We start from the raw sequence: 27,365 nt of genomic DNA, 5'->3' as shown, positions 1-27,365 counted from the left end.
CAAAAAAAAATGTTTTTTAAGGTTATGAAAACGTTTTATACTCTTAATATATCCTTTATATAACCCGACATTTAAACATTTTCTGACAACCTTTTATAACCTTTTGCGAATGATGTTGAAAACGTTTTGTGTTTGCTGGGTTGTTATTCTCATTATTTTGTTTTTATATTTCTCTTCACAAAAACTAAAGCTTAAATCCATCAAAACTTTAGCAGAGTTCAGTTCAACTCAAGCACCATATTTGGTCATCTTTTATTCGATGCAGATAAATTCCACTGCTTCATGTTCAATATCCATATCTGAGTTTGCTTTGCAGTGTCACATGTGTCAACAGTAGTTGTTGTAACCTTCGTTCCTTTAGCAGGGATTATTTCGAGACAATTGCCATTAGAATGAACAATTTGTTTTGTCTGAAAAGGAATATTAAGACACACGTGTTAGGATATGTCAGTTAGGTAACACCTCCTCAATATGTTTCTATGACTTTGACTGGCTACCTTTAATGATAACGTGTGAAAGTTACGAAACACAGCGACAACGCCTGGTAATTAATTATATTGTACAGGGAAACTAAATCAATACACGTGTATTTGTTTTTCACACCGATACACGTGTCAGACGATAGAACTTCGGATACCGGGGTAGAAAGTGATGAATATCTCCCGTCATTTTTGGTTTCTAAAGAAACCAATTGTAAGGATTGCACTTGAATATAAGTGTTGAAAGAACATGGTGGTCGTAAGCGTGCGTATTAACAAACAACCGTGCGTTTTGAAATCAAAAACTGACAAAATTCGGATCAAATTCGGATTTTATATGTGCAGAACAAAAAAAAAAAGACTGCTGCCCTCATTCGTCAACCCTGCAGGGTTACAGAACAAAACACGGTATATAACACAAACTACCGGTATATGGTATAACATAATGCCTCAAACCCGTGAAAATTGATAGTTTTAGGAAAATCATAGATTGATTCTTTACGATGCTTAGTGATTTGCTTGAAACCAAATGTCATAATTTTTGGCTTGAAAATTGTTTTTTTTTCTGGAATTCCGGCCTGATTGGAGTTAGCCGAGCTAAAACACCCTAATCAGCTGGATGGAATGGGCCAAATTATACGAAAACTCTATATTGTAGGCCTATGTCGGATGAAAAACCCTATTGGGCTGTGTATCCCTTCCCCTTTCCTTCGCAGAACGAAGGTTAATTCTCAACTTTGAGTATAATGATATCAGCTAAAAAAAGTTAATAATTTAGAATAAAGGTTTTGTTTTTAGCCGCTGGCGTGCATCTTTCGTCTCATAACACGGGCGACATCATTATTTTAAGTAGAGTTTAGTTTTATGCCAAAAATAATGATGTCGCCTGTTATTATGAAAAGAAATATGCACGACAGCATAGCAGCGTGCCTTTATTGTCCGCACTCTTGTGGCGCAACACCGGGAAACAGCATTGACGTCACTACCGAACTGATGTACCTCCACGGATTTAGAGAATTAATTCTGTGGGTACCACAGTCAGTGGGAGTACCAGGAAATTTTTTTTTTTGGGGGGGCGAGGCGAATTTCAGGGGGGGAGCAAAATCAACAAATTTGCCGCAAAGAGTTGAAATTTTCGTAATTTGGAGTTTTTAAGACTGATAAAGCCTTAAAATCGGGGGGGCAAACTGGGGTAAGAACAATATTAAATTCCCCGGTGCCGCCACTAACCACAGTATAGAAATAGTTGAGGCGAGGGGGTTTGTTGAATACGAACCTCGTTATTGTAAGACCACCTTTGATTGCCACCTTGGAAATGACAAGGATAGAGTATGACCTTCCCTTTACCAGGCGAATCGAGGCACTTATCATCATGTTTGATTTCACCAGCACCAGTGAATGCCCATAACTGTTGGTTGTAAAAAGATCAAATCAAGTTCATTTTATTTCTAACTAACTTACAGAATTGATCACCATTTTCGGTATCCTGAACATCTTTGGATATGAGACCGAAAATGCATCACCGTTGATGGCTGCGCACATCGCTACTGCGCATCGTTACACTTAATTACTGAATAATTCCTCAAAATAATGTCAACACACTTGTTGTTTTTATGTGCACGTCAGGAACACTCCGGCAATCACAACATTATGCCTTATATATTAGAAAAATATTTATCAAGCACGAATCACATGGTTTTATATAAAACAAACTCATATTGACCTTAAAAACGAATAAAAACAACAGTCTCTCACCACGCGATATTCAAATTTCCCGGGCACCGAAATTAGTTTAGATCCTCCAGACCTCGAATAATTACGCACGGGTGTGAAGGATTGTGGATAAAAAAGCACCGCCATTAGAGGCCAAAAGGATTCAGGCTACACCGAAATTGCCTGCGGCAATGATGTCCAAGTAACACTATGAAGGCTGACGACAATTGAGCACAAATAACCATGACGTCATTGCCATAGACAATTTCGGCGCGGGAATTTTGAATGTGGCCTGTTGAGAGCCAGCTGTTTTTATTCGTTTTTATGGTCAATATGAGCTTTTTTTTAAATAAAATCATGTGATTCGTGCTTGATAATTGTTTTTCTAACATATACGGCATAATATGTTGCGATTGCTAAGTTTGCATAATGTACTATTTCCGTCAAATTTTAATTTTGTTTTTCTTCACCCAAAATGCTGAAATAATATTACAATAACTGCCAAAAGGCTTTCTGTCCATTTTAAGCTCAAGGGGTCGGTCACCCACCTTTGCACAGTATGTTTTGTGGGACCTGAGAGCATATCAGACACACCAAATTGCATTCTGAATACGACGACATTCCTTCTGATATCAAATATTTTTTGGAAATTCGCGAAAATACACATTTTTTGACAAATTGATATTTTTTATTCATTTTAACAATCCTTTTTAGTCGAAGTAAACTTTATAAATCTAATGATATGTCACTATATGTACTTAAAGTGTATGTAGCTGTGAGGAAAAGCCGTCCATTCCCGATGAAAATTGTGATCTTACGGATTAAAGATATACATTTTTCCCTAATAGGCCTATACTCTCCCAGTTAGTCACTTATTAGGAAAAGTCAAAATCGGAAGAAATTTTCTGCATGCTTTGACCCAAATATTGACCTCCGACCTTTTTGCTCATAACTCCGGAAAAATAAACCGAAGATAGGTCAAATTATACATTTTCTGAATCCTTATGACCTGCGGAATATTATGGAACAAGTTTTAACAAAATTTGAGTAACTGTGAATTTTGACCCCTGCATAAACTTTGACCTCGGAATTCTAGGATTGCATAAATTGCATTAACGTACTTTTTCTAATAAGTGACCCACAATGATTATATAATGCTACTTCTGTTGCTTGTATGATCTTTACTTGGCACCAAAATTGTTTAATCTGCACCACAAAAGGGTGGAAAGAGGAGAAGAGACGAGTGAATACAAAATCGTGGCAGTGCGTAGTAACTTGTATGCGTGTGAAGCTGTGAATGTGCAGCCATTGACGGTAGAAACAGTCCGTGGTTTGATGTGATCATTTATTTAAGATTTTCTAACAAAACATTTCATATTCATGTTCAATTCTAGACCTGGACAATGCCAACAACTATCACACTAACATGTACATTTATTTCCAGCTCTTTTTAACATAGATTTTTGTTTCTTTTCCAACATAGTATTAATCTTTTTCTGCTTTTTTGTGGTATTTGTTATTCTATAAACTGTATATTTGTGTGCAAATTGAGGGCGCTATTTACATATAATTTTATTTTAAATTCAATTTAGCCAAATGATATAGGTTATTCCTAACATTTCATGATAAGAAGGTTCGTTGCTGTTTGTTACTCTTTTTCCGATGTATTAATATCATTATACCAGTGTCTACCACTTGTAAAGATAAAAATACGATTTAAGATAAATAGCGCCATCAGTGTTCACCTTTTCTTAAAAATGACGTAGCCGTTTTTCATGCTATCAAATAACCGTATTATATATACATGCAGTGAAGTGCTCTTCAAGTAGAGCATATTGAACCAGACGTGTAGTGAAAATATGGAAAAGGTGCTATAAATTCAGAAGTGCGCATTTATCCCCAATATAGGCCGTCAGCCTTTCGCCATCTTGTGGGTACAAACGATCTGCGTGTTCATGCATCGGACACTACGCGCAGGGCGCAGCTTGCCACGTAGCTGTTATCACGCGTCGATGCGGTGATTTTGCTGTTCACGCATGGAGATCGAACGACCGTCGCAGCGTGTACCATTGAAGATGGCGGCATATGACGTCACGCTGACGGCCTCTATAATGGATCTACATTGGTCTTCTTTGATATGTTGAGCTCTGGTTTATAAAATTCTATAATTCTGTCAAAAGATGAGGAGATAGTTATCATATAATGGAATATCTGACATTTGCCTAATATCTGTTTTGTTCCTCTTTTATCTGGGGATAATAGGTGAAACTTAAACGGGAACGGGTGTGACCTCAATGACCCTCCGTACCATATTCATTGATTTTGTCAGAACAATCAGTAGGGGTGACTTCATAGCACCCGCCGGCACCCTGACAACGGTCAACTGCATATCCGTCAATACACGCTTTTTCAATGGGAAAGGAACTTTGCTGCTTGGATGATGTCACGATGAGGTTAGCATTTATTCCGTATTGAAAAGCGTGTACTGACGGATATGCAGTCGACCGGCCAATCGGCATTGGAACTGCCGGTTCTGAGAGCAGTTTGGGGACACTTTGACCTCTGATATATCGGGGAAATTGCTGTAGTTATTAATCACTAGATTTCGCGGTTCTCGGGTTGGGTGGTTCTCATAATAGGCCTATCTCTAATTACCAAACACCCGTTACCCATAGGGGGCCTATACCTGCCCTGACCTTTTAAACTACTGTGATATAGGCCTGCGTCTCTCAGTGATCAATATAACTGTAAAGCTGAATTTATACTCAATCGCTTTTGCAGAAAAGCGATTTTCACGCATGCTCAATGTTTACTTACATTTCCAGAGCGTCAAGCCGATCAATCGATTCAAATCGCGGAGGCAAAAACGACGTCGCTTTTGCAAGTTGAAGAAATCTCAACTTCCCAGCGATATCGCTTGACACGTGAATGCGTCAACCAATCATATACAACCATCTGGATCTATTATTTTGCTAATTAATTTACCTTTCTCGATTTTTAACTTTTGATGATGAATTAATTCAAAGCAATAATTATTGACAGCAACTGATGTTTTAAAAATGTATTTTGTGGCATTTAGAATATTTTAATTGTCGTCTGCAATCGCTATCGCCGTGATAAGTATAAATGCAAAAGCGACGGGCGATGCATCGCAAAATTCGGCGATTTCATATCGCTTTTTCAAAAGCGATTAATCGCATCGCTCGGCGATCGAGTATAAATTCAGCTTAATGCTTTCCGATACCCGCACTGCGCCCGTCGGTACTCCGCGCACACGCCCGTTGATACTCCGCGTACGCGCTCTGCGAGCACGCGACAGCTCCGCGCGCACGCGATAGCTCGCGGACAGACGGACAAACTCTCTATAATTAGTATTAAGATTCGTTATTTTAATAATGTTATAATATTTTAAATAATTAATTTATGACATAATTTTATTTCTTAAACAATTTTCATTCTAGTAAAACATTAAAAATAATATTTAGTTACGCACAAAAAAAAACAATTTTCCTGAAAGGTCAAAGGGCAAATTATCCCAAAACCGCACAAAACTGCAAAAACTGTCCCACAATGCATTGCAAATTTCAATGCCGATTTTGCTCATTGGACATTCTTTCTATATTGTTGGGAACAATAGAACGCTGCCAGGGTGCCGGCTGTTAGATTTTGACGCTATCCCTGTACTAAGTAGGCCTAATATAGTTTGCTTTTCGATAAACTATTAGATTTTAAAGAGTGGCATTTAAGAATTGCTGTGATTTTAGATTCTTTTTTAGCGTGACAGTATAAGTACCGCTCCAAGTAAACGTGATAGCTCATAAACCCCCAAGCCTCAGCACACTTTACAGGAATTCACTGACATCTGACAGTTGTCACACCTTATGAAGCATATAATCGAAAAAGTGAAAGGAATATAAATGGCTGTGCTCTGCATCATCAGATCATTTGCAATTTGTACCTTTGTTTTGTGTGCATAAATTTTACCTGCAAAGAACTGACAGCAGAAATCTCATGACATGACCATGTTTTCACTTCATTATCATCTTTACTCTTTTGATGATAATCTAACATTGGTCCCTCTGTATGTTCTTAACCTGTTCAAATTTAAAATTGGTAAAATAGAAATAGTTAATAATCTTACATGAATCGGAGACAGTTTTCCTAACACTCGGCGGGATTTCGTAGCTTTTGTTAGCTGAGGACTTGAAAACACCTCTATAACAGTAGCGTACACATAGGCTATAGAAGACTGTAAAAAAAGTTTTTCTAAAAAAAAATATTGAATCACTTATGATTGTGTCGAGTGTCAATTGTGGATCTCCAAGTGTGTCTCTAAAAGATACATTCATTTTCCATGGTTCAGCAACAGAAGAACGTACCTCCATTGGCTACCATATGCCCCATATATATAGCATCATCACCAGTCAAATATAGGCTACCCAAAAATATACCAAATGTTCAGAAAAAGAAAAAACAAATTGTTCAAAATTACGAAAAATCTATTCAAATTATTAATATAATAATTTTCACATGATTTTGCTAAAAACAAGAAGAATTTGTACTTTTGCCATTCTTTTTATATAGATTTTTTTTAATGACCCCATCTCTAAACTTTTTCACTATCGGACTTTCATGCCGCTTATACCGCTGCGAAATGATATAGCAGCCAATGACAAGCCTTCAAGCCTTGATCGTATCCGTTAGTCTGCAATGCGCGAGCGTCTCAGCGGCAAGCAACATAACAGTACGAAACCAGCGTAAGAACCTCCGAATTCAATTCGCGGTGATCTTTGTGCAAAATGCCGAATAACAAATTACTATAAACCGTTACTATAAGCTCTTTACATGATTTGCCGCGCGCGAAGTCAAACTTGATCATACTCGTACATGCATACATTAGCCAATGGAGATACGTCTACCTGCCGCTGAAACATCGCTATGCCCTCGGTCGTAACATGAATGGATCATAAAGCTAACTGGAAATTGCCTCTAGCCGAGTGTTAAGAAAACTGTCCCTTTTGATATCATTGGGTACAGTACCTGGTTTTTTGCCGACCCCGAGTTACATGATCTTACTTTAACAGGTGTTCCATCTGTATCACCGCCAATGAAATCTAAACAATAATTGCTTGCTGTTTGCATAACCTGTATAAAATTAGCCAATCAATCTATCGATGATTACAGTTTCATACTCATTGGAGTTGAATTAGTTAATAAAAGAATTCCTTTAAAAAGGAACAGGGCGAGCAAATGAGGAAGGTCATGAAAATGTCAAAAGTGAAACTAAAACAGGGCAGAAGCGCGTACGCTTCTCGCCCAAAAATAAGTCCATGGTATCAAAGTTTGTCACAGTTGCAGAATTTTGCGGGTCTGCGCTCTGAGTGGGTATACGCTGTCGTATTGAACAAAAGTTGTTGAGGTTTCGTCAGATGTGACTCTGACTTCATCAAGAAAGCTTTCGTCGGATCAACACCTGACGACAAAAGCTGACAACCTTTTGAATCTGACGCCGTTCCCGTTGATGGATTCAACAACATCTTCAACATCATCATCATAGTCATCATCACCATCATCGTCACTATCATCGTCATCATCATCAACATCATCGTCATCATCATCATCATCATCATCGTCGTCGTCGTCGTCGTCGTCGTCATCATCATCATCACCACCATCATTATCATCATCATCATCATCATTACCATCATCATCATCATCATCGTCATCATCATCATCATCATAATCAACATCTTCATCATCATCAACATCAACAACAACAACATCATCATCAACACCATCATCAACATCATCACCACCACCATCATCATCATCAACAACAACAACATCATCGACAACAACAACACAACATCATCATCACTTGTTCATCGTCACCATCACCATCATCATCATCATCATCATCATCATCATCATCATCATCATCATCATCATCATCTATAATGATAATATTAATGCGAGGATACTTACTTGTCCAAATACGGTATCTTTCGTCGGCCAATGTGTCTCGGGAAATACATTCTCCAAATACCACCCAAACGATTTACATTTCAGCCTTTCCCGTATTGCTACCCTCTCCGATATATCGCCCCCATCGGCATTGCGAACCGAAGGGTTGAAGAAATAGAAGAACTCTTTATAATTATCCAGCCAAACTTCAGCTAAGCGTTTATTGTTTTTGGACATAAAATTGCCAGCACCACCGCTCGAGTACGGTGCTCTGTGACGGAATATATGGCCCACGTGAGAGCATGGCATTGTTTCCAGGGAACCGCCGCACATCCACGTCTGTAAAAAGAATGAAAAATGTAAGTGTTGACTTGGATTTTTGAAAGTATACAAACACATTAACGTAATTAATTAATATTTAATTAAAACACGATCTTGTTCTTTGTTTAATCAAACTAAATGATTATAGCACAGTGATGGCTAACTCTAACAGGAGGGTAAACAAAATTTCAAACTTACGGTAATTTAATCAAGTCATACTTTACAGTGGGCTTAGGTGGTTAAAATTTATCTATTAAATATAATCACACGTGAACCATGGGCGCCGCCATCACTAAACACAAACGGATAGGATGGGGTTTTTTTCAGACAAATATCAAGTTATACTGATAATATTTATACCTAAAATATTGAATATTGGAGGATTCTGATTTATTAATATAGTTATCAAGTAGGCCTGTATGCCGACGGGAAAGAGAATGTATCAGCAGAAAGTCTCACACTAAACATCACAAAGTTGCAAAATATCAACATTTTGCTGCAAAATATGGCCATGCTTGCCGCCTTTCCGTTCAAGTGCACAGAAAGTCCACACGCTATGCCGAAGGTCATTTTCATACTTCATATGTAGACGATGTAATGTCAGCGCCCAGGTGTATCACGTAACGATAATTTTTAATCGAGTATTTTTTAATCGCCTAAGCTGACTGCTTTATGGGACTGAACAAACCTTAAACGATAGCTCCAAATTTTCTCCTCCCCACACTTTGAAACCTTCATCGTATCTACCTATTTTATTGAAGAAAGCTTTATCTATTGCGAACAGTCCTCCAGCCATTGTGGGTGATCTGAAAACAAAAGAATGGGTTATTGCAGTTGAAATCCATACACCCAATATAGTATGGAAGACATGACCTTACACTTCCACACAAGGAGTGTGGATTTCAAATGAGATTACCTGAATGGGTGACTCCGTTTAAAATCTACACCCCCTGTGTGGGAGATTAAGGTCGTGTCTTCCTTAAAGGGTGTGAGCTATGTTGCTTTGTATATAAGAATATCATTCCCCAAAATGGTAAGGAACATACCAGAATCTAGTTGTTGTTTATCTCTACATCTGGAGACCCTACGATATGCAACATCGGAGACTAGTGTTGTTTTTCCTTCACTTGATGCCCAACAATATGCAACATCAGAGACAAGTGTTTTATTTTCCTGCACATGGATGCCCAAACAATATGCAACATCAGAGACTAGTGTTGTTTTTTCTATATCTGGTGCCCAACAATGTGCAACATCAGAGACTATTGTTTTTTTCTTCACCTGCATGCCCAACAATATGCAACATCAGAGACTAGTGTTGTTTTTCCTGCACCTGGATGCCTAACAATATGCAACATCAGAGACTAGTCTTGTTTTTCCTTCACATGGATGTCAAATACAGGGTGTATCAAAATGATTGGTACCGACGACTTTTTTAAAACTATTTTTGTGCCAGTTTGGGGTAAATTGTTTACATATTTGTAATTATAGCAGTTTTATCTTCTCTAAGAAATTTAGATCATAAATATAGCCCATTTTGTTCATAAGTTACACGATTCTAAAGGAAAGTAGGTGTTTTTACACTTTTCGTAACGCTGGATCAGTAGCGCACATTTTTAAAGCTCTATTTTACTACAAATACCTTGTGAGAATGATATGTTGAAAATCATGGAAATGTTTAATTTTTTCTTGCCTATTTCTTCATTCATATATACAAATGTTCTAATCAATATTTATTGGTTGAGAGTAATATTATTGACTTGAATAATTTAGGTGGAGTGAAATAAGTTTGTGACTCAACACCTTCCAGGGCGGTAATTTAAATTGTAGCATTGAGATTACTATTTAGTAAATAATGTGGCAGAATGGCTATAGACTGTTGACAGTGTAGGTTAGGTTAGACCTGGTAAAAGTATTCAACAGTATTCCACACTTTAGCGTGTATTCACAGTAAAGAAACGCTGGTTGACATGAAGCCTTGGAGAAGTGCAGAGAAGATTTTGAAGACAGTTTTCAAGCTCAAGGAGTATCTCATGCAACCATGCTATAACTTGCAATGTGTCACAATTTGATATGGGCAGTTACAGAACGGATTCATCCCAGGTGTTAAGTTCATTCAAGATAGGGCTTCACCTCATGCTGCCAGAGTCGTAAGGCAGGGACTTCAGGAACTATCTTTCTAAAAGCATGTGTAAAGCATTTTTTTGTTATGTAGTCTGAGGTGAGATATTGAAGAGCATGTATGCAATAAATAGTTCAAGCAGTGAACCTATTCATCTTGTGTTGCGTAAGTAAAACCATGATTACGTCGATCTTCGTTTAAATGACAATAGCTCCCAGATGCATCAACCAATCATCTTCAGATTATTGGATCAATAAGTTAACATATGCCCCTTTCTATTTATAGTACAAAAACTATATTAATTAGCAATTTTATATTTTTGATATATTTTTGAAAATGTCACATAGCTCGGTACCAATCATTTTGATACACCCTGTAATGTGCAACATCAGATACTAATTTAGTTTTTCCCAGGGGCTATTTTAGGCGGAAAAAGTCACTGCACGTTGGTAAGCAGTGGTGGCGAAAGCATTAACATTTAGAGGTGCAAGCATATTTTGTGCCGGTTCATGATTGTAGCCCCCATCGATGGTGTGAAGTTCGGTATTGTGGGGCCAATGCGCGCGAAGCGCGCAAAATTGTACAATTTTACCCTATTTTTGGCCCAAAACACAGTATTTTTAGGACTAAAAGGGAAGATTCATAGGGCTATTGCTTTAATTTTTCTTTTATTAGGATATTTAGGGGGAAGTCTCCCCCCTGTTTCCGCTGCCTGTGCTCGAGATTTTTAAAAATCACGCGTTAAAGTCTCTCATCTTGGTGACACATTTGTGACCTCACGTACTTCTTTCAGACAGACCAGCCACATTTGTGACCTCGCGTAGACTTCTAGTGTTAGGCAGACCGGCCAGGTGGGGAGCGGCAACATTTTCAAATTGACCTGCTAATATGCTAACTAACATTAGTTGACCGGGACTAATGCGCGTGAAGCGCGCGAAATTTGCAATTTTGATGTTAAAATGAGCCAAATGTGGATAATTATTGTGGCCTAAAACCTGGCCAAAAAGAATCACATTACAGCTTTTGGTTAATTTTGTCCTGGTATTTGGAGCCCCGGGGATGTCTACAATCCATCAATACATGTGGTGGAGGCTTATACCCTACAATTCATTCCCACATTATAATACTAAATTTTGATATGGCAATAATGAGGGTAAATTTTGCGCATTGACAAAATCTTTCATTTTTTCAATAATTATATATGGTCTTAAAAGAGGATTCCTCGAGCATAAGTTTAGAAAAGGCGCATTTGCCATTGTTAAGCCTGTTTTTCACACCAAGTTTTCCATAATTATGGTGAATATTTAAAAGAAGGGAACTGTGTGTTTGATCGATTTTGTCCCGATATTGAGCCGGAGGGGTTATCAATTTGCCTCATTATCGCCTACATGCCATTCCAGGCTGCGTCCTTGCTTTGGGGCCAAGGGGAGCACAATAATATTTCCAAGTCGACTAAAATTACTTTACCGGGACAAATGCGCGCAAAGCGCGACGCGAAAGTGGTAAATTTTGATACTAAAGGGAGCGCACTATACTAAATAATCGGCCCATTGAAATACACGTAAAAATGCACATTTTCGCTCGTTTGGAGGCCTTTTGGGCAATGTCTCAAATATTTGATAACCAGTCGATTACAAATGAATGTTTTACATTATGTTGCAATGCATGGGTAGTCTTTCATCTCGTTTTCCCGGTACAAGCCCGTAAACAACACCCTCACTGTTTTTGGCTTGAACTCAAGGCTGGAAACCTGTATTTTCCCGCTTTTTAATTCGCGGGCCGATTTTCTCGATAATAATTGTACAAATGCGACTTTGGCAATGGCGATTCAAATTCATGCATAGGCTTTACACTTTTATTTAAGCAATAACACGCCACTCTCTCTGGTTGTTAGTCCAAAGAGCAGCCCAAAATACCTCAAAACAGTTTTTGTATTTTTAATCACTAGGGTTACACGAATGGCGCGTTGGTTTAGCTAGCGGTGTGCTCTTTAAAATGGGTTTAAAAATTTGGACAATTGTCATGATTCTGGCCTCAAACCGGAACATAATAAGATGTTGAAACATCAACATTTAGAGGGGAGGACGAGCATAATTTGTACCGATTCTACTGGGACATTTTCGCGCGAAGCGCGCAAAAAATGTTAAATTTCAGACTATTTTAGCTCAAAATGAAGGTGACGACTGGTATTTGATGGACCAGCAGTGTGCGCAAAGCGTGCAAAACTTAGCAAGTTTATTTTATTTTGGCCCAAACAGCAGTTTTGAATTTTAAGCACGGATTTTGAATTCTCACTGCACGGATTTTTAATCTCACTGCACGAACGTGCCAGGAGGCACGTTAAAATAGCCCCTGGCTATATCTGGGTGCCCAGCAATATGCAACATCAGAGACTAGTGTTGTTTTTTCTTCACCTGGATGCCCAACAATGTGCAACATCAGAGACTAATGTTGTTTTTCCTGCACCTGGATTGCCAATAATATGCAACATCAGAGACTAGTGTTGTTTTTCCTATACCTGGATGCTCAACAATATGCAACATCAGAGACTAGTGTTGTTTTTCCTGCACCTGGATTGCCAATAATATGCAACTTCAGAGACTAGTGTTGTTTTTCCTGCACTTGGATGCCCAACAATATGCAACATCAGCAGAGACTAGTGTTGTTTTTCCTATACCTGGATGCCCAACAATATGCAACATCAGAGACTAGTGTTGTTTTTCCTTGACCTGGATTCCCAACAATATGCAACATCAGAGACTAGTGTTGTTTTTCCTGTACTTGGATGCCCAACAATATGCAACATCAGAGACTAGTGTTGTTTTTCCTGTACTTGGATGCCCAAGAATATGCAACATCAGAGACTAGTGTTGTTTTTCCTTGACCTGGATTCCCAACAATATGCAACATCAGAGACTAGTGTTGTTTTTCCTGCACTTGGATGCCCAACAATATGCAACATCAGCAGAGACTAGTGTTGTTTTTCCTATACCTGGATGCCCAACAATATGCAACATCAGAGACTAGTGTTGTTTTTCCTTGACCTGGATTCCCAACAATATGCAACATCAGAGACTAGTGTTGTTTTTCCTGTACTTGGATGCCCAACAATATGCAACATCAGAGACTAGTGTTGTTTTTCCTGTACTTGGATGCCCAAGAATATGCAACATCGGAGACTAGTGTTGTTTTTCCTGCACTTGGATGCCCAACAATATGCAGCATCAGAGACTAGTGTTGTTTTTCCTGTACTTGGATGCCCAAGAATATGCAAAATCGGAGACTAGTGTTGTTTTTCCTGTACTTGGATGCCCAACAATGTGCAACATCATAGACTAGTATTGCTTTTCCTGCACTTGGATGCCCAAGAATATGCAACATCGGAGACTAGTGTTGTTTTTCCTATACCTGGATGCCCAACAATATGCAACATCAGAGACTAGTGTTGTTTTTCCTGCACTTGGATGCCCAACAATATGCAACATCAGAGACTAGTGTTGTTTTTCCTATACCTGGATGCCCAACAATATGCAACATCAGAGACTAGTGTTGTTTTTCCTGCACTTGGATGCCCAACAATATGCAGCATCAGAGACTAGTGTTGTTTTTCCTGTACTTGGATGCCCAAGAATATGCAACATCGGAGACTAGTGTTGTTTTTCCTGCACTTGGATGCCCAACAATATGCAACATCAGAGACTAGTGTTGTTTTTCCTGTACTTAGATGCCCAACAATATGCAACATCAGAAACTAGTGTTGTTTTTCCTGTACTTGGATGCCCAACAATATGCAACATCAGAGACTAGTGTTGTTTTTCCTGCACTTGGATGCCCAACAATATGCAACATCAGAGACTAGTGTTGTTTTTCCTTGACCTGGATTCCCAACAATATGCAACATCAGAGATTATATACCTCATATATAGATTCCTCTCATCTGATTGGTTAAAAGTGGAGTCATTAAAATAGCTGTGCCCTCTTTTTCTATCAAGATGACGTCATACAACAACTGTGCCCCGGGCACAGTTGATTCTATGCCCGGAAAATAATTGGATATTCGCAACCCCGAATACACAGATCGCTCGTATACATTGCGCACCCATTATACGGCCGGCGTTGATTACGAGTGTTGAGACTATCGCGGTCACAGTTCGCAATGAATTTGACCTCTCCTTGACGACGATCTTTCACCGGCCGCCGTGAGTGCAGTGATTGTTTACATTCTGTTACATGTCAAGGATTTATACCTGCCAAATGTCACTTTTTAGACAAATTACTACGACCTGGAGACTCGGCAGTGTGTGATGTTAGCACAGAAACGGTAGGGTTGTTTTAGATATGAAATCGGTAGATATCGGTCCAAATTCTGCACCCTTGCTCTTGCATGCACTGTGTGCATTAAAGCCTAAGGCCTATGCAGTTACAAAGCTTGTAGGCCTTGTCAGTCAGGAAATCTTTTAACCAATCAAATGAGAAGAATCTATATATGAGGTATATAAAACAAATATTGACTGCTTAATATTCGGGGCACAGTTTAAAATTATAGGCCCTCGGTGATGTCAAAACCATGACTATGCTCTCAGCTTCGCTTCGGGCATAGTCATGGTTTTGACATCACCGAGGGCCTATAATTTTAAACTGTGCCCCTCATAGCAGTCAATATTTGTATACTAGTGTTGTTTTTCCTGTACTTGGATGCCCAACAATATGCAACATCAGAGACTAGTGTTGTTTTTCCTGTACTTGGATGCCCAAGAATATGCAACATCAGAGACTAGTGTTGTTTTTCCTTGACCTGGATTCCCAACAATATGCAACATCAGAGACTAGTGTTGTTTTTCCTGCACTTGGATGCCCAACAATATGCAACATCAGCAGAGACTAGTGTTGTTTTTCCTATACCTGGATGCCCAACAATATGCAACATCAGAGACTAGTGTTGTTTTTCCTTGACCTGGATTCCCAACAATATGCAACATCAGAAACTAGTGTTGTTTTTCCTGTACTTGGATGCCCAACAATATGCAACATCAGAGACTAGTGTTGTTTTTCCTGTACTTGGATGCCCAAGAATATGCAACATCGGAGACTAGTGTTGTTTTTCCTGCACTTGGATGCCCAACAATATGCAGCATCAGAGACTAGTGTTGTTTTTCCTGTACTTGGATGCCCAAGAATATGCAAAATCGGAGACTAGTGTTGTTTTTCCTGTACTTGGATGCCCAACAATGTGCAACATCATAGACTAGTATTGCTTTTCCTGCACTTGGATGCCCAAAAATATGCAACATCGGAGACTAGTGTTGTTTTTCCTGTACTTGGATGCCCAACAATGTGCAACATCAGAGACTAGTGTTGCTTTTCCTGTACTTGGATGCCCAACAATATGCAACATCAGAGACTAGTGTTGTTTTTCCTATACCTGGATGCCCAACAATATGCAACATCAGAGACTAGTGTTGTTTTTCCTGCACTTGGATGCCCAACAATATGCAACATCAGAGACTAGTGTTGTTTTTCCTGCACCTGGATTGCCAATAATATGCAACATTAGAGACTAGTGTTGTTTTTCCTGCACCTGGATTGCCAACAATATGCAACATCAGAGACTAGTGTTTTTTTCCTATACCTGGATGCCCAACAATATGCAACATCAGAGACTAGTGTTGTTTTTCCTGCACTTGGATGCCCAACAATATGCAACATCAGAGACTAGTGTTGTTTTTCCTGCACCTGGATTGCCAACAATATGCAACATCGGAGACTAGTGTTGTTTTTCCTGTACTTGGATGCCCAAGAATATGCAACATCAGAGACTAGTATTGCTTTTCCTGCACTTGGATGCCCAAGAATATGCAACATCGGAGACTAGTGTTGTTTTTCCTGTACTTGGATGCCCAACAATGTGCAACATCAGAGACTAGTGTTGCTTTTCCTGTACTTGGATGCCCAACAATATGCAACATCAGAGACTAGTGTTGTTTTTCCTATACCTAGATGCCCAACAATATGCAACATCGGAGACTAGTGTTGTTTTTCCTGTACTTGGATGCCCAACAATATGCAACATCAGAGACTAGTGTTGTTTTTCCTGCACTTGGATGGCCAACAATATGCAACATCAGAGACTAGTGTTGTTTTTCCTGCACTTGGATTGCCAACAATATGCAACATCGGAGACTAGTGTTGTTTTTCCTGTACTTGGATGCCCAAGAATATGCAACACCAGAGACTAGTATTGCTTTTCCTGCACTTGGATGCCCAAGAATATGCAACATCATAGACTAGTGTTGTTTTTCCTGTACTTGGATGCCCAACAATGTGCAACATCAGAGACTAGTGTTGCTTTTCCTGTACTTGGATGCCCAACAATATGCAACATCAGAGACTAGTGTTGTTTTTTTCCTATACCTGGATGCCCAACAATATGCAACATCAGAGACTAGTGTTGTTTTTCCAGCACTTGGATGCCCAACAATATGCAACATCAGAGACTAGTGTTGTTTTTCCTGCACCTGGATTGCCAATAATATGCAACATTAGAGACTAGTGTTGTTTTTCCTATACCTGGATGCCCAACAATATGCAACATCAGAGACTAGTGTTGTTTTTCCTGATTACGTCACTATATAGCTTATTATAATAAAGGATCACATTTTGTCTGCGCATGTCAATGTTCGGTAGTCACGTGACGATGTTCTCAGCTTCACGACCAGAGTATCGCTTTTCAATATGTACTGACAGCTTGGATGTAGACTAGATCCTCCAGTGCTCGAATACTCACGCACGGCGGCCGCTCCACTCGAATTAGGCAATGTGAAGGATAGTGGGTAAAAAAAGGCGCCGCCATTAGAGGCCAGAAGGATTCAGGCTAGCTTGCATGCCCAAGCTTTTAATAAACAGAGTTATTTTCTCTTTATTGAATACTAATTTGTTATCAGCGACAGCAGCTGTGTGCCACTTATGTCACGCGTTTTGGTGGTTGTGCTTACCCCTGTCATAAAGCTTTGGAAGCGAAGGGTTGATGGATTGATGCCAAATTGACCTTTTCGGTAAATTCCATAAGCCTTTGCGAGTACATCTGAGATGTCGTCATGCCGATGCGCACATCGTTACTTCGCACTTCACGGCTTTGAAATGCGCAGTAGCGATGTTCACTAAACGATGTGCGCATCGGTGTGACGCCGGATGTGACGTCAAATGACGACATCTCATGTATACTCGCAAAGGTTTATGGGATTTACCGGAAAGGTCAATTCTTACCTGACAGGCACTGTTTTGTTCTTATTCCAAGCAATTCTATCAGCTTTTTGCATGCCTTGCCAATTGAAGATTAGTCCCCAACTAAAACCGCCAATCTGTGGCGTCCCGTCTCCCTTTAAATATTCCATATTATCATCGTCAATTACATCGATTACTGGTACCACTACATTTGACCTGAAAATGGAAAAACAAAAGAATAACACACACCAAAATTCCCTTTTCGGGAAATCCCATAAGCCTTTGCGAGTAAACCTGGGATATCGTCATTTGACGTTACGCCGATCTGTGCCGATGCTCTAATAGTTTATCGTACATCGTTACTGCGCATTGCAAGTCGGCGTGACGTCAAATGACAACATCTCAGGTGTACTCGCAAAGGCTTATGGGATTTACCGAAAGACTTTTAAAGTTTAATATACTTTGTAATGAAACTATTTTACTCCTATAAAACCAAAGTAATATCGGCTATTTGATTTGTTAAACTCATTTGTGGGGATGTTTTTAAACATGATAAAATTTAAAAGAAGGGGCGGACGCCTCTCCCTCAAAATAAATTGCCAAAGGTAAAAAAGTCCGCTATTTTGATCCAAAAAGTCCCATTTGCGAGCGTACGGAACGAATAACAACCAGTGGTCTACACTGCACTAGTGTACCGTGTTATGGGTAACCCCGCATTGTTGACGAATGAGGGTAGCTGTCTTTTTTTTATTCTGCACATAAAATCCGAATTTTTGTCGGTTTTTAATTTCAAAACGCACGGCTGTTTGTCAATACGCACGCTTACGACTATCATGTTCTTTTAACACATATAGTCAAGTGCAAGCCTTCCAATTGGTTTCTTTTGAAACCAAAAATCACGAGAGATATTCATCATTTTCTATCCCGGTATCCGAAGTTCTATTGTCTGAAAATCAATACACGTATATCGGCGCGGCGTGCATAGCAGTTACACGTGTATTGATTTAAATTCCCTGCCTGTACAATATAATTATTTACCAGGCGTTGTCGCTGTGTATCATATTATATAAATACCCACCTATCCTGTGCAATTCTATACGCAATTGGTTCCAGCCAGCCCTCTGTGCATTCACAATGCGAATCAAGGAACACGAGTATTTCCCCAGTGGAGTAGTCCGCCCCACGTAATCTGGCTACTGTTAAACCAGATCGCTTTTCTAAATGAAGGATCTTGACGTTGAAGTTCAATTCTTCGGCGTATTGGTCTAGTTTAGACTTCAGGTGATCTACGGGGAAAAGTGGGAAAAGGTTTTTATTGAAGTGAACGAAAAGATGCGTATCATATCCCATGCTTCTCTTATTGTTAGCACTATGTAAAAGCAGCAAGTACAAAATGTACTTGTAAATAACAATAAATGTTGGCGGGTTTTATAAAGGTCATGAAAACATTTTAAAAACATTTTAACATGTTGTCAAAATATTACTGTAAAATATTATTGGCAAACATTTTCTGCCAAATATTTCGTCAACACTTTAATAACAGAATGTTTTGCAGCAAGTTTTCAAGAAATGTTTTGAATGTTATGAAAACATTTTATACCCTATTATACCCTTTATATAACCCGATATTTAAACCTTTTTCTGGCAACCTTTTCTAACCTTTTGCGAAAAGCCACTAGGGCCTACTTTTCGAGAAAGGTTCGCAAAAACGCGGCATAGTGATATCATCTATTAGGACTGTTATCTTAATTATTGTACGAAAGGAGGTGACCTATATAATAATGGTAGCACTATTTTACCCAACATCGGGTTATTTTCAGTAATTTACCCCCAAAAATCTTACCCAACACATGAGGGTTGTTCATATGATACCCAAACACTAGGTGCCATATGAACAACCCTCATGGGTTGGGAAAGTTTGTTTACCCAATATTGTGTAAATTTTACACAATATTGGGATTGGGTAAATTATTGAAAATAACCGATGTTGGGTAAAATTTACCAAATGTTAGGTACAAATCTTACCCAACTTTTTTTACCCAGGGTTCTAACAGTGTACTTTTCGAGAAAAAACACACCGTATAATCTGCAGTGTAGATACTTACGTCGCAAAAAGGCGGCATAGTGATACTCACCCTGGGTACTTGCATCATCAACTAGGATTATCTCTTGCAAGCAAGGAGGTGACCTATTAATGGCACTATGTACTGTTCGCCACAAGGCACTCCATGCTTCGTTGTGGAAGACGATAATTAGTGATGTCTTTGGAAGATTCTTTGGATACGTGAGTGCGGAACACCTGCAGGGTAAAGATAGAAGACAAATGGGTGATATTTCAATGTCTTAACTATGCAAGGCATTAAAAGCTGCCATCAATGTGATAGCGCTGACGGGTTGGCGCCAAGATAGTTGTTAATCTCCCGCTTGAAGCTGAGCCGATTCTGATTAGAGGTAATACACATCAATGACGTGTACCGCTCTTCTTTGTATAGTATCAAGCTTATTAGACATTGGGCTAACTTCCAGTTGAAATCCATACACCCCTATGGAAGACATGACCTTAATCCCCCACACAAGGAGTGTGAATTACAAACGGGGTTATCTGAATGGGTGACTCCATTTGAAACCCACTGTACTTTAAACCAATGTCTTCCATAGGGGTGTGGATAGTATGTACGAATAGGCTCCTCAGTGCAGAGGTTCATTATGGTCCGAGTAATACATCGCCGTACAATATTGTTTTTGAAGACACCCCTGTCCCCCCCCCCAAAAAAAGTGGCCAATGATGCAAAAAAATAAAAAAAAGGGAAAAAATCATCCCACCCATTACCATTGTTCTGAATGAATATTTCCTCACATTACTGTTGCAGGTTTTAATTTTCATTCATAAGTAACATTGTAAATTAAATCTTAAAGTTCCTTTAAAATCAACCAAAGCGAGTTATACTGCTTTATTTAACAACTATAATTCAGCTTATTTCTTGAGTGACGTATACTCCAATACGTCATAAAAAACACCCTTTAATACCATAACTGGAACACATGAAAATGCTTAACACATTTAAGACTTTTGAAAACACATAAAAATACCATAATTGAAAAAAAAAACCTCATCTATTCCACAACCGGAACACATGAAAATGCTTAACACATATGACTTACATCATGCTGCGTTATAATAAGCAATTTGATGCGTACACCTTAGCTCTTATCACTGATTTTAAGAGGAGAGAAAGAAAGAAAGAAAGAAAGAAAGAAAGAAAGAAAGAAAGAAAGAAAGAAAGAAAGAAAGAAAGAAAGAAAGAAAGAAAGAAAGAAAGAAAGAAAGAAAGAAAGAAAGAAAGAAAGAAAGAAAGAAAGAAAGAAAGAAAGAAAGAAAGAAAGGAAAGAAAAGAAAAGAAAGAAAGAAAGAAAAAATGAAAGAAAGAAAGAAAGAAAGAAAGAAAGAAAGAAAGAAAGACAGAAAGAAAGAAATGAAGGAAGGAAGGTAATAAGAAAGGAAGAAATAAAGAAAAAAAAGAATAAAAAAAAGAAAGAAAGAAAGAAAGAATACAACATCCTCCCACACATGATGCGTTCGAAACGACGATGTAGAAATGTAAAGATCATTCACCGAAGGAGCAAATATAATTTATATAAAAATGCATTTCGAAGTATATGCTCAAATATGCTGGGAAAACAAATAAAGCGCACTTTGATTACAATTGTTTTAAGGTATGACGCTAGAAGGTCAAGCAGAAAAATAAACAGGACTCGATCTACGTAACGTCATATAGTTAAAGAGAAGTCAGTAATACGGTCTTTAAACCTGAAAGTGAATAATTTCCTTTAATTTCTTGAGTGACGTATACTTAAAATACGTCATAAAAATACCCTTTAATACCATAACTGGAACACATGAAAATGCTTAACACATTTAAGAGTTTTGAAAACACATCAAACCCATCTAATACCATAATTGAAAAAAAAAACCTCATCTATTCCACAACCGGAACACATGAAAATGCTAGACACATAAGACTTACATCATGCTGCGTTATAATAAGCAATTTGATGCGCACACCTTAGCTCTTATCACAGATTTTAAGAGGGAGAGAAAGAAAGAAAGAAAGAAAGAAAGAAAGAAAGAAAGAAAGAAAAAGAAAGAAAGAAAGAAAGAAAGAAAGAAAGAAAGAAAGAAAGAAAGAAAGAAAGAAAGAAAGAAAGAAAGAAAGAAAGAAAGAAAGAAAGAAAGAAAGAAAGAAAGAAAGAAAGAAAGAAAGAAAGAAAGAAAGAAACTATTCGTTTAGATGAGATATACTGTTCATTTTGATTAGGTATCTTTTTTTATATTTGCACTTTGAACCGACAATCTTATCAAGACGAATTTTAACAAGTAACTATTCAAATTGACAAGATTACCCATTTCATTTTGACAAGATTTAAAATGACAAGACAATCTTATCAAATTTGATGAATTTCTTGTCATTTTGATGAGAATATCCGATTCATTTTGAAGAAATGTCCGATTCGTTTTGAGGACAAACTTGTTATGTCCCCATCTGAATAATTTCCCTTGTTAAATTTGACAAGTTTCAATTAAAAAAAGAGTAGATCGTTTTAAGAGTGTAGCCTATTGGGATTTTAGTTAATGTACACTCTCAGCACATTGGATAAAAAATGAACGGGCAGAAAACAGTTGGTTAAAAAATGCCCAACAATGGTTAAGATTCTTGAAGTTGGGCAAAATACAGTTTAATACATGGATGGTCAAACATGTCAATATGGTATTTACACAGGTTGGGTGAATTCAGAGTTCAAAATTACCAATGTTGGTTAAAAGTTAACCAACCTTGGTAAAGAACATCCTTTTCTCGCCAATAAAGTTGGGCAAAGTATGGTTTGCCCAACCATGGTCACATGTGTTCCTTTGCGAACTGTGATTGGTCATTGTGTTGGGCAAAAATGCATTTCAGAAAACAAGATGGCCGATGAGTGGCTTGCTGCCTTAGATTAGCTGTGGATTGGGGTCTTCAAGATCTGTTGGAGACATTTGAAGGTAGGAAATTATATTATAAAGTGTATCATTTTATCGGGTATAACACTTAGTTGAAGTGTGTGCGAGGCCAGACTGTGAGCAAGACTTACGATGCTTTATCGACGACAGAAACCACCACAACCGGTAAGCTTTAACCAACTCAGTGTTTTGTATGAAAACACACTACAACACTATTTTTAAAATGTTTTCAAAATGTCATTGTAAACTATTTTTGCAAACATTTTTGGCCAAATATTTTGTCAACACTTAAATATCATTATGTTAAAATATTTGCACCCAGCAAACACAGAAATTGTCTTAAAATGTTTTTTACAAAACGTTTTAATAACATTTAAATGTCGGGTTATATAAAGGTCGCGAAAACATTTTAAAAACGTTAATATTGTAGATATTTTGGGCAAACATTTTTGCAAAATATTTTTTCAACCCCAAAATAACATTCTGTTTAGAATGATTTGTACCAAGTTTTCAAAAATGTTTTGGGAATGTTATTAAAACGTTTTTATACATTTTATATAACCCGACATTTAAATGTTTTCTGTAACAAAATTGTGTTTGCTGTGCAGTAAATTACCAACAAATGTTATTTAATGTTATGAAAACATTTTATACCATTCATGCACCCTTTATATAACCCGACATTTAAACGTTTTCTGACAACCTTTTATAACCTTTTGTGAATGATGTCGAAAACGTTTTGTGTTTGCTGGGAAAGCTATGTATAGTTTAGGATATTTTAATATTACTGAAAACCCCATCATCATTGACTATAAGGTGCGTATAATTTGACATTTTAGATATTTTAAACATTATACTATATGGCAGTTTGCTATTAAAACAAAGCCCCATTCCGCTAAAATTTGTTTGATTTTGATATGCAAATCCAAACCATTGAAATGTAACATTGACATGTTGTAGGGTTTTGTATTTGAATGACTTCCAAGGAACTTGTAAAAAAAATATGCGGTTACAACTTTACAAAATGTAAATTGACTTAGCAACACATTATAAATTCTGTGGTTTTACAAATATTAAGGTATATCTTGTTGAGGATATATTTAAATGAATTAAACATGAGAGGAAATTGTTTCGTATTCAGTATGAATAAACAGATGAATAATATAAAACGCGTATAATTGAAATTTTCCATTCCATTGATTGATTGATTGATTGGTTGATTGATTGATTGATTGATTGATTGATTGGTTGGTACTACAACCCCGTGATAAATGTTGTGACTAATTTTGCATGTTTCTCAAAAATAACTACACACTGGTAACAAAAGTTAAGTATATTATAAGGGCAATGAATCCAATTACTTTGAAATTTCAGTGATTCGACGTGGTTCATTATATAATGTTAAGAAATGAGGTACATTCTAGCTGTACCTCTTTTCTTATCATAAATAACGTACCGCTTGTCATGAGTCACTGAAATTCCAGTGTAGTAACTGGATTCCTTGTCCCTATAATATACATAACCTTTGTTACCAGTGTGTTATTAATTTTGAGAAAAAGGCAAAATAGTCACAAATTTATCAAGGGGTGTAGTACCACCTTAATGGCGATTTGCGTATTCTTACCCTTCTGGTCGTACATCTGGTAACGACCTGTTGAGTGATATCCTATCACTAGCAAAAAGATTGAAGGCATTAATGCTGAATAACTTGGCTGATTCGTTCTTATCTGCCTCACTGACGATGAAGGCTTTGCCCATCTCACCCGGACCTGAGGCATTGATAGCTTTGACATCATGAGGTGGTGCTGCAAAGACAAAGGAATATACGTTGATGTTAGAAATTGAGGCCTGAAGCCCACAGTGGCCTGAAGCTGTCAACGGGTTCCCAGTAGACTGGAACCACCAGTCCTTCAACTGCTACGCACGGTCATCGGGCTGTGCTTGGATGTGTTGCGCCGAATTCATGGGATTGCCGAAATCTCTGAATTTTGGCAGCTCCGAAATCACAGGTTTGCCACCCTAACCCTAACCCTAACTGAACTCTCTGCCGAAATCCCGTGATTTCGCCGCTACACATGCATATACTCAAGGAAACTTGCCGTATTGAGGCTTAAAGAGGAAGCCCCGCCAGAGCAGTTCTTCTGGGGTGAACCAAACTTGCCTGGTTATCAAATTAATTAGTGAAAAGGTTATCTCTGAATTTGACAGGTGCTAATTGATGCAGTAACATTAAAATATCAATTAGCACCTGTCAAATTCATAGGTACCCTTTTCACTGACTAATTTGATAAACAGGCAGGTTCGGTTCACCCCAGACGAACTGCTCTGTATGTCTGGCGGGGCTTCCCCTTTTAAGGAATCGGATAGCTACGTTTGCACAGTATATTTTGTGGGACCTGAGAGCACACCAGAAACATCAAATTGCATGAAGAACACGAGGAATGTCCTTATCAAATAATTTTGATTCGTTTTTTTTTAAATACAAAATTTTATGGCATTTATTAAAAAATAAAATGTCATCCATCTAGACTACAGTATTCTGAAAAAACAAACAAAATTATTTCATATAGGTTATATTGCCATCTGTTGCAAACAATGCAGGCGTTGTTAAATAAGACGCAGCTTGTGCAAACTACTTTAAAGGGATATGACTCGATCGACAGCCTCATGATTTTTCTTCATCAAAACTGAGATTTTGGTATCAGAAGAAAGCTCATTATTCTTCTCATTCTTTGTGGTGGTTGGTGCTGTTGCACCCCCTCCCTCCCTGCGTATACGGGTATTATTTTCTCCCTTAATGCTTAAATACGATATGACCATAATAGTTGTAATTGGTTGTTTATATAATCTTATCTTATGAACATCAGTAAGATTTCTCAAAAATGAAATTTGAGAGTTTGTATTTATTGCATTGGTAAGACACTGCTTTTTCTCACAACTAACCCCCTACCCTAACACCACGGATGAGTGCCGAATAGTGTAATGTGTAAACCAACAGGTAACGGTTAGAGTTTGGGTTAGGGTTAAGATTTGGGTTAGGGCTAGGGAAGCGGTTCCCAAACCGGGGGTCGCGACCCTTTTGGTGGTCGCGGCCTCTTCCAAAACGGGTCGCGGTACTTGCCGAAAAATACAACTCCGTGCTTTAAAGTGGAGTGCAGGATACCATCGTATCATCGCTCATGTAACGAAGTTTTGACCCATTTTAGCATTAACAGTGAAAATTTAGGTTAGGGGTTAGCATTTCACGATTCGACATTCGACCACCCTCCTAATTGTAAGATTTTACTTACCAACTTGTACCGGACGATGATCCACCTCTGAGTCCTCCCGATTCCTTTTCTCCGTTTTCTCGCGTTTATCACCCTCAATCTTTGGCAAAACATTATCCGGATTAGCAGGGTTAAATTTATCCACCAATTTCCCGCGTTTATCATCCTCAACTTTTGGCAAAATATTATCCGGATTAGCAGGGTCAAACTTAGCCACCCATTGTTTTTCCTCACCTAAATGTTGATTCTCGTCAGCTTTTGCCTTGTTTACGGGAGCACGAGGACCATTAGGCCTACCGTGCCGCTTCTGTAAAATATCATTGACTACTTGGTCATCATGATCACGTATCGCCTTAAGAAGTGCCTGCCGCTCTAGATCAGCATCGCTTAATTTGTCATTAGGATGAGGAGGTGCATTGATATCACCCTCAGACTTTGATTCCACGATAGAGTCCTCCAAACACCACGGAGCATCGCCACATTTTGATCTTCTTTTAGCCTCATTTCTTGCACTGTCCGTTTGGTTATGTAATACTACACCAGCAATAAAGCAAACGCTAAGAAATAGCAAAGCAGCTTTAAGAGTTTTATATCTTCTATATCGCATTTTTGTTGTTCAGTTCAAAATATTTGGTGGATGAAGATGCAATATGGATGCAGTCAATCAAATTTGATAAAATATAGATAAAACACTACATAGAAGATATCAACTGAATTATGGTTTATCATGACTGACATAATTAGCGACGAAAACAAAGATAATCAATTAACTATATTTCCATTGACAATAACATCCACGCAGTGAAGTGCAATCGTGAGCCATATACAAGTACAACTTCTTCAAAATATATATCATGCCAAACTGAATATATCATTCCATATCAATCAATCAGCAATAATATCATGGATAACATAAATATCATTAACTACTTATGAGCGACAAAGTCAGATTATTGTCTGTATGAAACACACATAAAACAATAATGCATATTCAATTCACCGCGATGTATGTAAAACTTGCCTGTCGGCGCCGAATTCTGAGTCTTACACTGAAAAGCCGCCACTATACGCCTTATTATCATGATGATAAAGCGTGCTTTACACGACAAAACTGTCTCCAGAGGCGAAAACTTTTTACTCGGCAAAGGAGTAATAATAAGCAAGCATCCATACACAAAAAATGATAATTTAGCATCTAAATAATATGCCACGTCGAATACTATTTGCTGATTGTCACCTGTTACCATATACAGCACGTTGCCATAGCTTTTTTTATCATC

General features: G+C 38.1%; 1 protein-coding gene across 2 annotated transcripts; it reads right to left on the bottom strand.

The window, feature by feature from the left end:
* LOC140162525 (polypeptide N-acetylgalactosaminyltransferase 13-like) lies at window positions 1-27,294 on the bottom strand. 2 transcript variants are annotated; one of them, XM_072185774.1, is made up of 10 exons: window positions 26,107-27,294; window positions 24,441-24,621; window positions 19,956-20,119; window positions 18,899-19,106; window positions 17,863-18,036; window positions 9,166-9,283; window positions 8,178-8,495; window positions 7,233-7,337; window positions 1,756-1,887; window positions 1-410 (listed from the first exon to the last, which is right to left on the bottom strand). In XM_072185774.1, the coding sequence occupies exons 1-10, from the start codon at window positions 26,690-26,692 to the stop codon at window positions 246-248; spliced, it is 2,151 nt and encodes a 716-aa protein (XP_072041875.1). In that variant the 5' UTR covers window positions 26,693-27,294; the 3' UTR covers window positions 1-245. The 2 variants fall into 2 exon arrangements, 1 of the variants encoding a protein (XP_072041875.1); XR_011860307.1 differs by lacking the exons at window positions 1-410; window positions 7,233-7,337 and adding an exon at window positions 6,177-6,286.
* Between the last annotated feature and the right edge of the window lie 71 nt (window positions 27,295-27,365).

The sequence above is a fragment of the Amphiura filiformis genome, chromosome 10 (genome assembly GCF_039555335.1).
Source record: "Amphiura filiformis chromosome 10, Afil_fr2py, whole genome shotgun sequence".
Classification (NCBI taxonomy): domain Eukaryota; kingdom Metazoa; phylum Echinodermata; class Ophiuroidea; order Amphilepidida; family Amphiuridae; genus Amphiura; species Amphiura filiformis.
Note: the sequence above shows the minus strand (reverse complement) of the source record. Positions and strands in the feature narration are given on the sequence as shown.